The following is a 14,224-nucleotide window of genomic DNA, read 5'->3' as shown; positions in this document are numbered from 1 at the left end:
TTTTGGCTCTTACCGTTTAAGAATTCTTAAACAGGAGCATAGACAAATTCTCTCAAATATATATGCGCTGACAATTTTTGCAATCTTTGTTCTGCTATTCCATGTAAGAATGCTTCTCACCCTCCCAAGATTATGGATGTCTGGCTTATTTCTCAGGTCCTGAACCAACCCTTTTTGGAAAGCCCAAGTTCTCTTGTATGAGGCTGCATTATACATACAATGAAACAAGTGGATATTTTCATACTCTCAGAGCTGTGGTGCGCAACCCTGAAGAGGATGGAAAAGGTAACAGATACATTTTCCAGTGACACATGATCATGTTCAGTATACTAAAGTTTGTGTTTTCTGTAACTCTTTTCATCTATTAAACTCTTTACAAAGGAGCGTAAATTTAATGATATTCATACTTATGGTAAGATGAATTAACAAGGTCACAGATGCTTATGACTATGGATTAAGTCAGGGGTTCTCAAACTTTGTGATACCGTGGCTCCCCCGTCTAAGTTGCTCACGACTCCCTGGGGGTTGGGACCCACAGTTTGAAAAATGCGGGGTTAAGTCATTGTAATTCATGACTAAAGTTGTTGGTATCTTGTTTATCTTGGTTAACAGAACACTGATCAGGAGAAAAACGTTACTTTCTATGTATAGCTCCAAATTTGATGTCAGTGAGAAATAAAATAAATACAGGCAGTCCCCGGGTTACGTACAAGATAGGGACTGTAGGTTTGTTCTTAAGTTGAATCTGTATGTAAGTCGGAACTGGCATCCAGATTCAGCTGCTGCTGAAACTGACTGCCAGTTCTGACTTACATACAGATTCAATTTAAGAACCCCAAGTCAGCTGCTGCTGAAACTGATCAGCTGCTGATTCCAGGAAGCCCCGGGGCAGAGCAACTGTGCCTCTGGCTTCCTGTAGTCAGCGCAGGTCAGTTTCAGCAACGGCTGACTTGGGGACGCCTGGGGCAGAGCAGCTGGGGTGCTGCTGGGTTGCTCCAGTAGCGCGGCTCCTTGTCGCTACTGGACCAACCCAGCAGCACCCCAGCTGCTCTGCCCCAGGCGTCCTGATTCAGCCGCTGCTGAAACTGACCAGCAGCGGCTCAATCAGGACGCCTGGGGCAGAGGGCTGGGGTGCTGCTGGGTTGGTCCAGTAGTGCCCAGAGCGGCGCTGTGGGACCAACTGGCAGCACCCCAGCTGCTCTGCCCCAGGGTCCACAACAAAAGCCTGGTCTGCTGGGGGAGGGGGGTACACTAGCTGCGCCCCCCCACCCCCTCAGCAGACCAGGGACACAGGGAGCAAAGCCGCAGCGGCGGGGTGCCTCGCCTCTGAGGCTTTGCTCTGGCGCGGGACCCGCTTTGCTCGCGGTGCCTCTGGTCTGCTGGAGACTGTCCCCAGCAGACCAGGGGCACCGCGAGCAAACCTGCAGCCGTGGCGGGGTCCCGCGCTTCTGAGGCTTTGCTCTGGCAAAGCCTCAGAAGCGGGGGAATACGCCGCTGCTGCGGGTTTGCTCGTGGTGTCCCTGGTCTGCTGGAGACGGTCTCCAGCAGATCAGGGGCACTGGGAGCAGCTTTTCTCGCCCCGGAGGTCAAGGTGGCTGAAGGCTGCATGTGAGCTCCGAGGCGAGAGAGCCCCGTTCGTAAGTGCGGATCCGACATAAGTCAGATCCGTGTAAGTCGGGGACTGCCTGTATTGTCCATTAATATAATATTTATTTCCTTTCTGACCCCAAACTGAGTAGTTAAACATTCCTTTCTGAATGCCTTTCTAACCTATTAGTACCAGGACATAATACTCGCACTTTGAGCTTTACATCAGGAAACCACATCTTTTGGAGTATAACATTTTTAAAAAAAGAAACAAACATGATAAATAAGTGACAAACAGCATCTAAAATGTGGGATTTTAAAAAGTTTCTATGTAGGGAAATCTGACAGTCTGCTCGCTGGATTTCAGATACCCTTCAGTGTATTGCAGAGATGCTGCAAATCACGAAGCAAGCTATGGGAATAGATGTGCCTATTATAGAGAAAAAGCTGGAGAGGTGAGTTTTTGGTTTATTTTTTTTATTTTCCTGCCCTGAATCCTCAGAGCCACAATATAAAACTTTTTTGAGACCACCAAGTCATTTCTGCATGAGATTCTCACATCAACTGTGTCCCCATTTTATCTGCTGTGTTAACCATTTCCTGATTTATTGCTTTTAATACCTACATGCTATAAACATTTATCTAAGGGTAAAGTTTTAAATATTTTCTCCCTGTCTGTTAAGTTTTGATTAGTCCCATACACAATCACAGTCTGTGGAAAGATTTCCAATGATTCCAGTGTACTTGGGGGTTTGGCCTCATATGTACACATAACACTATCACTTCAAAAGTGAGACCATCTTGGGAGCCATGAATCCTTGCCACATACGATCTTCCTGCAATGTAACTGCTTTTCTTTTAAGAATAGTATGTGAATATAAGACAATGTGTTTCTTTGATATTCCTTTTCAGGTGTCCTTTGTTATCTTGCATTTGAACACACAAGTGTGCTGTGTTCATATAGGCTGTCTCTAAAATGAAAGCCATACTATTTGTTATTTTTAGTTGTTAAAAAGTAGCATTTTGCAACTTGTATTCCATTTATAATACAAGACCTCTCTCTTATTTTAACGCCCAGTGGTTGGTACTATAGTAGGAAAACTTTGTAGAGCAAGTCAGATGTAGTTCTGTTCCCTCTCCTAATAATCAGTGGTTCTGTAATATGTTCAGTATTTTATATGGTACAAAACAGAAGATAATATTAAGGTAGCCTTAATGGAACTGCTCAATATAGGTTCAGAAATAGTCAACAGATGGGTGGTGGCATCTCTCATTGATGATGAGGGACTGGACTTCACAAACTACAGAAAGTGAAAGTACAGGTTGGACCTCCCTGGTCCAGCAACCTTGGGACCTGAGAGGTCCCAAACCAGGGAGGTCAGATCTCCTCTGCTGGCTGTCAGCCCCACTGTGGGCTCTGCCCCTGTCCAGCAGGGCTCACGACCACTGGCTCCCCCTCCTCCACTGGGGTTGCACCTTCCAGCCTGGCCAGGGTTTCCAGCTTGAGCTTCCCAGCTGACCCCACCCGGGGCTTCCTGGTTGCCACTGGCCTCGTTGGGGGCTTCCAGGCCACCTTTGCAGCTGGCCCCATTACAGTTGACCTTCCAGCCCTCCTGCTGCTGGGACACTCTGGTCAACAACTTCTGTGGTCCTTGTTGGACCACAGATATTGCTGGACCCGAGTGTTTCAGATTTTGGAGGTGCACCCTGTACATTAAAGTGATTTGCTGAAATACTATAAGGCATATGAGGGGCACTGAATGCTATATTCAAGTCCATTTATTTAAAATGTGGCACATTACTATTCGGCACAATGTTTGTGTCTGACAGTGTAAGTTGAAATTTTGAAAAGCAGTATCGTGGGAAGAAAACATTGCTGCTCCATATTCTGCGTGTAACTCCTGGCAACCTTTATAATCTGTTGAAATCTTCTATGAGCCACTCTGAGGAGGTGTGTGTGTGTGTGAAGCTAGATGGTCAAAATATGCATGTTGCTGTATTGATTGAAAAACTTTCTAAATTCAGCTCAGTTTTACAGAAGTTTAATCTGATAAACAAGAAACAGTTTGTTTACTCAGATATAATGTATTAAAAATGCTGTGTTGGGAGAGGGAAATGAATTCTTAAAATTAATTTTAGACTTCTTTAAAGGTTTTTGTGTATGTGGTTTGGGTCCTAAATTACCATTTAAAATGCTGTGTCAGTTTGATTTTTTTTTTCCTGGTGTCTGACATGTCTAGAAGATGGATGTATCCAATCTTACCATTCCAAGACATATTGAGGGCAAGTATACAGAAGTTGTAATTCACAGTCTCCTGTCTATGAAAGAACTGTCAAAAATAATTGAATGAAAGGACTCTAGTTTCATCATGCAAAACAAGGTCTTATATAAATGTACTCAATATTGGCATAATACTCAAGAATAGATACAGATGTTAAAACAGCCAAGTGAAATAGTTTTACTTTATAATGAACTTCTGGATAGGCTGAATCTAAATTTATTTCTAGGAAAGTCTGTCTCTGAAAGTCTAGAAAAATAAACTTAAAACATAACTCATTAGAAAAGCAACACTGTGTACCCAGAACACAAATTATCTCTGATTTGCAGCTAATTGCTCAGGACTGTTGATTTTGTATTGCAGTAGTTCCCAACTGTTTTTATGCCATGGACGGGCAAATCCATTCACAAATGTTTGGTGGACTGCTAACATTTTATTTGCATATTTATCATGCAAATACTAAATATGCAAATAAAATGTTACTGGTCCACCTCGCCCTTTGCTCCCCAGTGCCTAACACCCTTTGACCCTTTAACCTCTGACCCCCCTGCAGCCCATGCCAACACCCTCTTGCCCCCGTTAACTGCTGCACTCACCAGAGCCAGGCTGCCTCCTCTAGGGAGTATGGCCGTTTACTGCTGTTGGAGCAGGAAGAATGGCCCTCCTGCTTTGTGGCCCAACCCTCCCCACGCACGTCTTGCGTCCCCATGGGAGGAATGCGGAGTCCTAGCCAGCCATTACAGAGGGGAGGAAGAGCGGAAGGCATCTCCTGTTCCTCCACCTCCTGCTGCCACTTCAGCCCCTGCACTGCTGCTGTTACCAGTAGCTGCACAAGCAGGGGGGCAGGGCCTTGCGGGAGATGCCTCCTGCTCCACCTCAGCCCCAGGGCCATCACTGGCAAAAGCGGCTGCGCAGGCGGGGGAGGGGAAAGCGGAGCCCTGGGGAGGTGCCTTCTGCCGCCGGTGGCAAAAGCAGCTGCATTGTCAGGAGGAGCGTCCATTGGTGGCACATGCAACTCCCTCCTTTCCCTCCCCAAGTGTGTCTCTCCAAGCGTGGAGTGGGGAGGAAGGCACTTCCTGTTCCACCTCTTGAGCCACTGTGGCTGCCAGAGGTGAGCTGCTGGGAACAGCCGGCTTGTGCACCAACAGCCTGTGGTTCATGGCCCGACAGCAGGCCGCGGACCGGCGGTTGGGAATTGCTGCTGTATTGTTCGCTACCCACAACAAGCACAGTTGTGGTAAATGGTACTGGAAGACAATTCATACATAATGAAACCAGTATACAGTCAACCTATGTCCAAGTGGTGATGGGTTATCAAGTGTAGTCAGATGAGTGCATTTTACTGGAGAAGGTGATTTTACAGAATATCTTGAACTATTAAAATGTTAAATGCAAGTGATTAACTTTAACTTTGTGGAAGATATTTTAAAAGCACAAATCAGAAAGTTTAAGACTATCTTCACAGCAATTGTAATTGTTTCTCTTGCGGCTATGTAACGCTTTCATTACATAACCTTGTCTTTATCTCTGCTTACAACATTTGTCAGAGTTTCAGTTGCAGTGGAACTTGTAATTTTCCAATGTCTTGTTTTGTGTTTAGCATTTTAGCTGTAATGGAACAAAAACAGTCCTTGTTAATAAAAGGATTATCTGAAATGTTAAAAGCAAACAGCAGAAATTGGGGTCACAAAAGCCCAGCAGAGAGATTATCGAGGTTCCCTTTGATTAACAAAACATAGACAACTGGAAAGTAGAGATTTTGCAAAGGAGCAATATCTTGCCTATGGGAGAAAATGTGTAGAGCCCTGAAGAGCCTGTGTAATGTGCATTTCATAGCAGTTGTTAACTGGTGGAATAATTTAGTATCCATATTATAGTGAAGATAACACTGGCCTATCGACTGGTTATTCTATATGTATTTCAAAGTAGCAGAAAGATGGATGGGTTTGCTAATTCAATTGCCTGACTTTTTTTTCAATTGTTTTGAGCACACACCACTTGCATTGACTTTTAAAATGGTGGATACTTCAACTTAAAAAGAAAAAAAAACTAGAGCAACTTGCTGAGTATGTGATAGAGAAATTTTCCTCCTTAAGGAATGAAAATACGTAGGAATGAATGTCAGAGGAAACATATGTAGACATTTGTGTATATTCCACCAGCACAGGAAAAGGAGGATTCCTAGGCCAGTTCAGTGTTTCTAAGCTGCAGAATACTTTAGTCATAGGAGATTTGAATTATCAGATATCAGTGGGGTTTCAGATAAAGCTAAAAAGGACTCAACAACAGGAACAAACTCCTGAAGTTTATGTAGAAAATAATTGTGTGAGCCAAAGAATAGAGAAGGTGAGTCCGGGATAAACTGGTTGGATATAGATGAACAATGGAGAAGCTCTGAACAACTAACAAGCTACTTTCCACTCAAGCGAAGTAGGTACCCAGAACACAGGGTGGGGGTGTGTGTGTATACATGTTGTATTGCATGAAAGCAAATCATGTCTATTTAGAATCTCCATATTAACCTGAGTACAAGGTGAAGAATTTAAAGGATTTGCAAATTAAGACATAGCAGACAAGAGTACTTTGAAACAGAAGAACATAAGAAGGGCCATACTGGGTCAGACCAAAGATTCATCTAGCCCATTATCTTGTCTTCCAACTGTGGCCAATGCCAGATAACCCAGAGGGAGTGAACAGAACAGGTAATCCTCACGTGATCCCTCTCTGGTCATCCATTTTCAGCCTCTGACAGAGGCTAGGGGCACCATTCCTACCTATCCTGGCTTAGAAAAAGCTTAAATGGTCTTAAGGAAAAGGTGATGGTAGATGATAACTTATTGAGCAAGGGAGGAAACATGTCTGCTGAGGTGCCAAGACATTAGTAGCAAAACTAGTTGTATTTAATGCTTTCCTTAAGATCTAGAAGAATAAGTAGATCTGCTGAATCTCACTGATAATACTAAATTGGAGGGAAGGTATAAGTCTATAGTAGCAATGACAGAGAAATAAGAAAAGGACTTAGAAACCTGAAACTGCTGAATGGTATTCATATGCAAATTTGATACCACCAGAATGGGTCAGAATAGGAACTGGGAATGGCTCTCATTACAATAAGTAATTTTCCACTTTAGGTATTCTCACCTTCTTACCCACATCGATCCTTTTTGAATTAGCTCTGATGTAACACTCTGTATCCCTTCTATGTTTCTTATTTCTTTCATTTCATCTGATGGAGTGAGTTGCAACTCCTGAAAAGCTTATGCCATAATAAAATTGATAGTCTAAAAGGTGCCATTGGAACTCCTTGTTGTTTTTGCTAGAAAAAAAGGCACGCTGTCATTTGGGTGGTTGGAAGATTGTAACTATCAGTAATATGCTACATAGAAAAGAAGTAATGCTGGAGAACAAGAAGTGATTGGTTTGAGTGAGTGAGCGGTATTAATCTGTTTGAGCAAAAACAGAGAGTCCAGTGGCACTTTAAAGACTAACAAATTAGGGGATTGGAGCGTAAGTTTTTGTGATCTACAAGTCACTTCCTCAGATACTGAAGAGAAAAAGAAAGACCGAAAGAAGAAAAAAGGATACAGAGATGGATCTGTGACAGTAGGTTGGAGTTTTCACTGTGAAATTGGGTCAGAAAGAGGCCTCCTTTTTTAAGGATAGTAATAATACCAGTCAGCTGCATGAGGAATGTTTCATTTAACTCCAGGAATCATATTGCCATAAAGATATTGGCACATCAGACTTGGAGTTCAGAGAACAATAAAAACAATCAAGGACCGAGAAGATTATCATTCTCAGAAATAAATATGAATAGCTTGGCTAGGCAGGGACAATCTGGGTCTGCAAATATTTGAAAGGTGTTAAGACTAGGGAGGTAAATAATATAGGTGTAAGGAGGATGGAGTAAAACTAAAAAAAAATGTAGGCTAGATTTAAGAAACACTTGACGGTTTAAGAATCTAGGTTTTCATATCAAGTGGGACTTTTATATATATCCAACTAGGAGATGTACCTGGCATTGCTTGGGTTTGTAACTGAAGGATTTTTTAAAATAACTATACATGCAGTAATATTATTTATGTGTATGCTGTTTAAAGTAGCAAACTTCTTGAATATCCTGTTTCATACATTTAGTGTCATAGATGTGATGTCATTGTCATGAACAGAAGTTTAGACTTTGATTTCAATCTGTGTTGATAAACTAAATTTATGCAAGACTATTTCAGTTATACAGCTATTAAGGAGAAGCGTAAATAAATATTTGCCATTTCAAGTAACAATTTACTTATTTTCTTGATTCATCCCAGTTACTGAAAAGCAATGACTTTCAAATCTCAAGCGTTTTTTGTTTGGTCAGGTTATACTAAATGAATAGATAATTTTATTATTTCATTCCTGGTCTTTCCTTTGGAATGATTCTAAAATTACTTTTATTTATTTGTTTTGTTTATTTGTTTGTATCTGAATCTATTAAAATAAAATCAGTGTTAACTTGGATATTGTGAAACTTGTGATTTATAAGTATAACTGCTTGATTAACTGTACGAGAGAAGACATTATTTTCTCTTTAATTTTTCAGGAAGAGCAGTAAACCTCATGAGGACATCATTGGCATTAGATCCCAGAATCGAGGATCCCTGGCACAAGGCAAGAATTACTTAATGAGCAAGTTTTCATCTCTTAATCAGAAAGTCAAACAAACCAAATCCAATGTTAACATTGGCAACCTTCGCAAGTTAGGGAATTTTACTAAGCCTGAAGTGAAAGTCAATTTTTTAAAACCCAACTTGAAAGTTAATCTTTGGAAATCGGACAGTAGCCTTGAAACTCTGGAAAATCCAATGACAGATACTAAAGTCCATGTGGAATCGGATATTGAATTATCAGATAATGACTCTTTCCATTCTGATGACTTCCTTACAAATTCTAAATCTGATGAGGACCATCAATTAACTGACTCTTCAGAGAATCTAGGCCAGAGAGACTATGTTCTGCCCAGCTGTGGTATCATTGCTTCAGCTCCTCGACTGAGTAGTCGGTCCCAGTCAATAAACAGCACTGACATCAACATTAGCATTCACGTTCCTTCAGAGATCCATGTCGCCCAGGCTAGCAGACCTGAATGTGAAGACAGACCTATGCAGGGAACTCCTTTCGCTGACAATGTGACAATGGAGTTCATTAAACCCATGGATGCATACTGCCACAGATTTGTACAAGATGCTCAAAACAAGATGACAGATGCTTTAGTGGCAGAAACTGCTCCTCAACAGCCCTGCCAAGGAATAGATCAAACCAGCAATAATACTTCTCAGAAAAGAGAAACCTGGTCAGAAACAAACACAGACATCCCTTCCAGGCCATCTAAACTGGATGTACCATTTTCTGAGTCAGGTTCTCAGTTCTTAGCTGTTGAGGAGACTTACTCTAATAAATGTCATAAAAGCCCAGGATCTGCATCTAGTATTCTTGAAGTTGAGACAGGACTTCATACGACTCCTTCTCCAGGAGACAGTAATGGCAGCAGAGCAGTCTCTCCCTTTGCTAAGATCCGCAGCTCTATGGTCCAAGTTGCTAATATTACACAAGCTGGATTGACCCAAGGGATAAACTTTGCAGTGGCAAAGGTACAGAAGAGCCCAGCTGAACCAGAGGCTGTAAATGAAGTCCAACAAAATGAACTGATACAAATGTTTACACAGTGCCAGACACGAATAATTCAGATTTAGTTGCTAACTTAGAATTTGTTCTTGTTGTGGCTCGTACATATTCTTAAATATTCATACTAGAAGACCCATGTATTGTGAATTGCCACTGAACATTGGGATAAAACAATAGTAATGTTTACAGGAAGTGGGGTGTTTTTTTTTTTTTTTTTGAGGCAAATTTATTTTGGTTCTGAACAGGTTTCAGAATTCCCTGATGCAGCTGAGATGATACATACTATACTGAACAGGTAGCCTATACACTGATATTTAGTAAGCACGCTGTTCCTTTTAAATTGATTGCACAGTTGTCTTTGGGACAAATTTTGTAGGTCTTCTGATTTGTGTAGAATATTTATAGTAAGAGGGGCTGGTACTGCACTTCTTCTGTTACCTTACTAATCTTGCACTGCACCAGCAATATATATTTTACTGACAAATGACATTTATTCTATTTATTTTTGAAGTAGGTTTTTTTTTTTGGTGTGGTTTCCATTGACGTTCTAGACATGTTCCTCAAGAAGTGGTGTCTTTGCAATGGGAATTGATAACTTTTAACTCGTTTAGTTACATTAACTGAAAGTTTACTCTTCCCAACCACCACTCTTGTCTATCCTACCTCAATTAAAGGATAAGACAGCTAGCAAAAATCTAATATCTTAATTGCCTGAAGTGCAACTTCTTTAAAGCATGGGGGTGGGAGGATTGTGTAAAACCAATGGGAACTAATTGCTGATATTAAAACTCTCTTGTTCCCTTTTATGTTCTACTAAACACATTGCTCTGTAACTTTTGTTCTCTATAATAAGGTAAAACAATCAGGGTACTTATTTCTGGATGCATATTGCTAAGTATATCAGGTCATATCCTGATGTTGTGTTAATTTGATTAGAAGTTTTAACTGCCGTTAGCCAAAACCAGAAAGTGATTAAGCAAGCAGAACATAGAAGGAAAGAGTATTCATTCATGAAGTCTGTCTGGTAATTTTAAAAATAAGATTATAATATGTATTGAAACGGTTAGTTTAGTTTAAACCACCTTGACTTTATGTGATATTGGCATGGATGAGGTTGAATGCATACTTGTGAAGGGAATTAGGGACCAATAAATGTATGTGTAAGGAATTAAATCTCTTTAGATTCTTGATTTCCTCTCCTCCCCTCCACCCCCCCAGAATTGGCCTTCCAACACTGTCCTTTGTAGGATGTCATCTATAGAAACTACTGCATATAAAGCAGCATCTTGCTATACTGTGGTTCATAACTATAACTACCACGATTATAGAGCCAGTGCCTCTGTGTTTTAGTACATGTACTATAGGTAGGTGATGTGGTGTTCTAAGCAATTATCAAATGTCATGGTGGTAGTAAGGTGTCTGAGAACCTCTCTAGTGTAACTGAAGTAATTATTAACTAAACCTGATTGTCTGAACTTTGATAAACAAATTCCATTTTGTTATTTATTTGTTTTATTACAGTGAAATGGTTTGTTTTTTGGCGTGTCTATATACATTTGTGACTATATTTAAAAATAAAACATCAATTGTATTTTACTGTGAGGGACGAACATGAGAAATATTTTAATTAAAAAAAATAAACTCAGAGGCTTTCTGCTTCTTCATGTTTGAATTAGGTTCTCAATTTTCAAACCAAAAGCAACATCTTCCCAATGTAGCTCAGGCTTTCATGCCTTCTTTGCATCCACTGTCCACTCCCTGGCTCCCAGGATTTAGCCCTATAAGAGCTTCCAGTAAGAGGTCTAAACAACCCTAAATCCTCCACCAAGGAGAAGGGCGGATTCTCTATCTCCTGGAAAATATGCTTGAGCCAAAGCAAGTTATTAGGTCCAACACAGGAGTAACTAGATAGTATTTTCTAGCCCAGAGGTGGGCAGTTTTTAATGGGGGGGGGGCACTCCAAGGTTTTGGCAAATGGTCCCAGACCACATTTCTACCGAGGAGGTTTGGGGTGTAGGATAGAAGTTGGGTGCAGAGGGAGCTTGGGGTAGGTGACTGGGGTAGAGGAGGGGGTGTGGTGTCATAGTATGATTAAGGGAGGGGGTTGTGGTCTGTGGCAGAGGCTTGGAGTGGGGAGTCCAGAAGGGAGTACAGGTGCAGGAGAGGATTCTGGCCTGAGGGAGGGGGCTCTAGGAGAGGGTGCAAGGTCTGGGAGGGTGTTGTGACCTGGGGGAAGGGAGTGAAGAGGGTTTGGGTGACTACTCTTAGGGCAAAGGAATGTAGTGCAGGGTCAGAGAAAGAGTATGGGTGCCAGAGAGGATCCTGGTCTGGGGGAAGGGTGGAGGAGGGAGTGCAGGATCTGGGAGGGGGTTGTGACCTGTAGGGGAGGGATACAGAGTTTGGGTGATGGCTTGGGGCAGGGAGGGTTCCAGAGGCAGACTCTGGCTGAGAGGGGCTTACCTAGACAGCTCCCAGCCAGCAGCCCTGCAGGAACATGAAGGCTTCCGTCACAAGTTGCTCTATGTGGCTCTGCTAGGAGCATGGTAGAGAAGGGGAGGGAGGGAGGAGGCTTATTTGGTTGTCTTTGCTGCCAGCAAAATATCTCAGCTCCTTTTGGCTGGAAACTGGCTAATGGGAGCTAGGAGAGTTTGCTGAGGTGGAGTGGGGGGTGAGTGAGAGAGCACAAAGCCTCCCTTCCTCACTCCTAGAATAGAGCAGCCACATTTAAAGGGCTGCAGCTGTGCTGTGGTTAAGGGCCTCAGCGAGGCAGCTGTGGGCTGGATCTGGCCTGCTGGAAGCCTCTTGCCCACCCTGCTCTAGCCTGTGTGGTACAGGTTAGGCTAGATGATCTGTTGGTCCTTTCTAGCCTTGAATCATCACTTACTAGGGTTTTAAAATCCCATTTAATTGGTTAACTGATTAAAGGGAGGGAGGGCTGCTCCAGCCGAACCAAAGCAGACCTTGCTTGCTATGTGCCCAGGGCTGCCACAGATAGGACAGGACGGACCAGAGCAGGCCCCAGTTAACCTTTCACATCTGTCACTTACTCTGCCTGCCAAAGTTTCCTGCAATATTTGGAAAAAAAAAATCAGACACTTCAAGGAATGCAGGCAGATGCTCCCTTCAGAATGCTATGGCATTGGTGCACAGTGAAGGAGGAATTAATTTACAAATAAGACACCTGATAATTTGTGTGCATTTTGCAGTTTTATTCCCCCCGTAGTAAGCTCCTAGGAACAGGGACATTTATGTCTAAAGCCTATGTACATACAATGTGGTGTAGATGTTTTGCAAATGACAATCGCAGAAGGAATGTGCTGGAAACCTATCACCTTTTGCGTGGGGCATTTGGCAGATTCATACTCCTCTGTCTAGCTTTTTGGTTATCTTTGGTAATTTAGGCACTGACTTGAAGAAAACTAATTTTTCTGCAATAGGATATCTTGCTTCAAAGCCTCCATTTTCAGGAGCCTGTCTGCTTCTGAGGTAGCAATGTGTGACTGGCTTAGTGATTACAGCCTGAGGGAGGTCTAGGCTTTGAGCATAATCAATAGCAAGATGCCATCCTAGGATGGGTTGTGCAGAGCAATGAGCGAGGGGAATCTGGAAACAAACTACTTAAGTAGACTGCAGAGTCTATGGCTTGACTTGACACTTGCACCTCTAGCCTAACACTCTGAAACTGGCAATAGAAGTGACGTTTTTCAGAGCTCAGTGGTCTGTTAGTGGTGGTTTTCATCATTAGAACTTGCACAGTAAAGAGAAGAAAACACTGAATGAGCTTAACTCATATCTTGCTTCATTGTACTTACCTCAGGCTACTTTTTTTCTCTTCAAATACAGTGTAAGGTGTATGTAAACACCTAAGTGGATTCATATTTTGTTTATCCTGTTCAGTTTAATTTTTTAAATATTGCAGAATGCTGGGTTTTTGTTCAATCCATGTTAGGTGGCAACTGTGTGTGTGTGTGTGTGTATAGTCTGCTACTGGGAATGCAGTAGTGTAAACAGATAAACGATGGCTCATTGGTTAACCTTCACAATTAAGTGCTGTCCCTTCCCTCTGTGCTGCTGCCTGGGGGGGGGGGGGAGGAGGGGGGAGGGACTGTATATAACTGAAGGTTAAAAGCTGGCTCCCTGAATACACCAACTCCTGCAGAGCCACCTCCCACCCATGCATGAAAATGAAATTTTCAGCAGGGTACATATTTACCAAGATAAATGCATTTTAACATCCCTAATAGCCACCCATGGTAGACAGTATTAGCTCTGGGAGACTTGGAGGGATCAGTAACCTTTTGGGTGTGTGTGTGTGTGTGCGTGTATGCAAAGAATACACATAGAACAGACACATACTGAGCTAGTAAGTGGCAGGGAAGGGAGAAGTGACAGTGACAATCTGTTGTCCTTTGGGGTTTTCCGCTTCTAGAAAACTTGTATAACTCACCGCTTAACTTTTCAAAGCGCTTTGTGCAAACAAGCTTTTGTCATGAAAACTTACAGAAACTTATTGTCTGCTACAAAACAGGAATCCTCTGATCTAGCAAGCCACTTTGAAGCTCAGTTTCAGACAAGGGTCTCAATGAACAGCATTACTTGGAAGGTGATATACAGGTGCTGTACAAACTTGTTCTCAGTGCTGAAAATGAACTTCATTTCAGACTTTCAGCACATGCAATTGTCTACAGCTAAGC

At 42.2% G+C, this 14,224-nt stretch overlaps 1 protein-coding gene across 1 annotated transcript in view; it reads left to right on the top strand.

The window, feature by feature from the left end:
• INPP5F (inositol polyphosphate-5-phosphatase F) overlaps window positions 1-10,703 on the top strand; it is a 91,048-nt gene extending 80,345 nt beyond the window's left edge. Inside the window, exons 18-20 of the mRNA XM_075935359.1 lie at window positions 157-285; window positions 1,955-2,042; window positions 8,449-10,703. Coding sequence (XP_075791474.1) covers window positions 157-285; window positions 1,955-2,042; window positions 8,449-9,598 — 1,367 coding nt within the window. The 3' untranslated portion in view covers window positions 9,599-10,703. The remainder of the gene's footprint in view (window positions 1-156; window positions 286-1,954; window positions 2,043-8,448) is intronic.
• Window positions 10,704-14,224: the final 3,521 nt, after the last annotated feature.

The sequence above is a fragment of the Pelodiscus sinensis genome, chromosome 8 (genome assembly GCF_049634645.1).
Source record: "Pelodiscus sinensis isolate JC-2024 chromosome 8, ASM4963464v1, whole genome shotgun sequence".
In the NCBI taxonomy this organism is placed as follows: domain Eukaryota; kingdom Metazoa; phylum Chordata; order Testudines; family Trionychidae; genus Pelodiscus; species Pelodiscus sinensis.
This window is presented reverse-complemented; position numbering and strand designations above follow the sequence as displayed.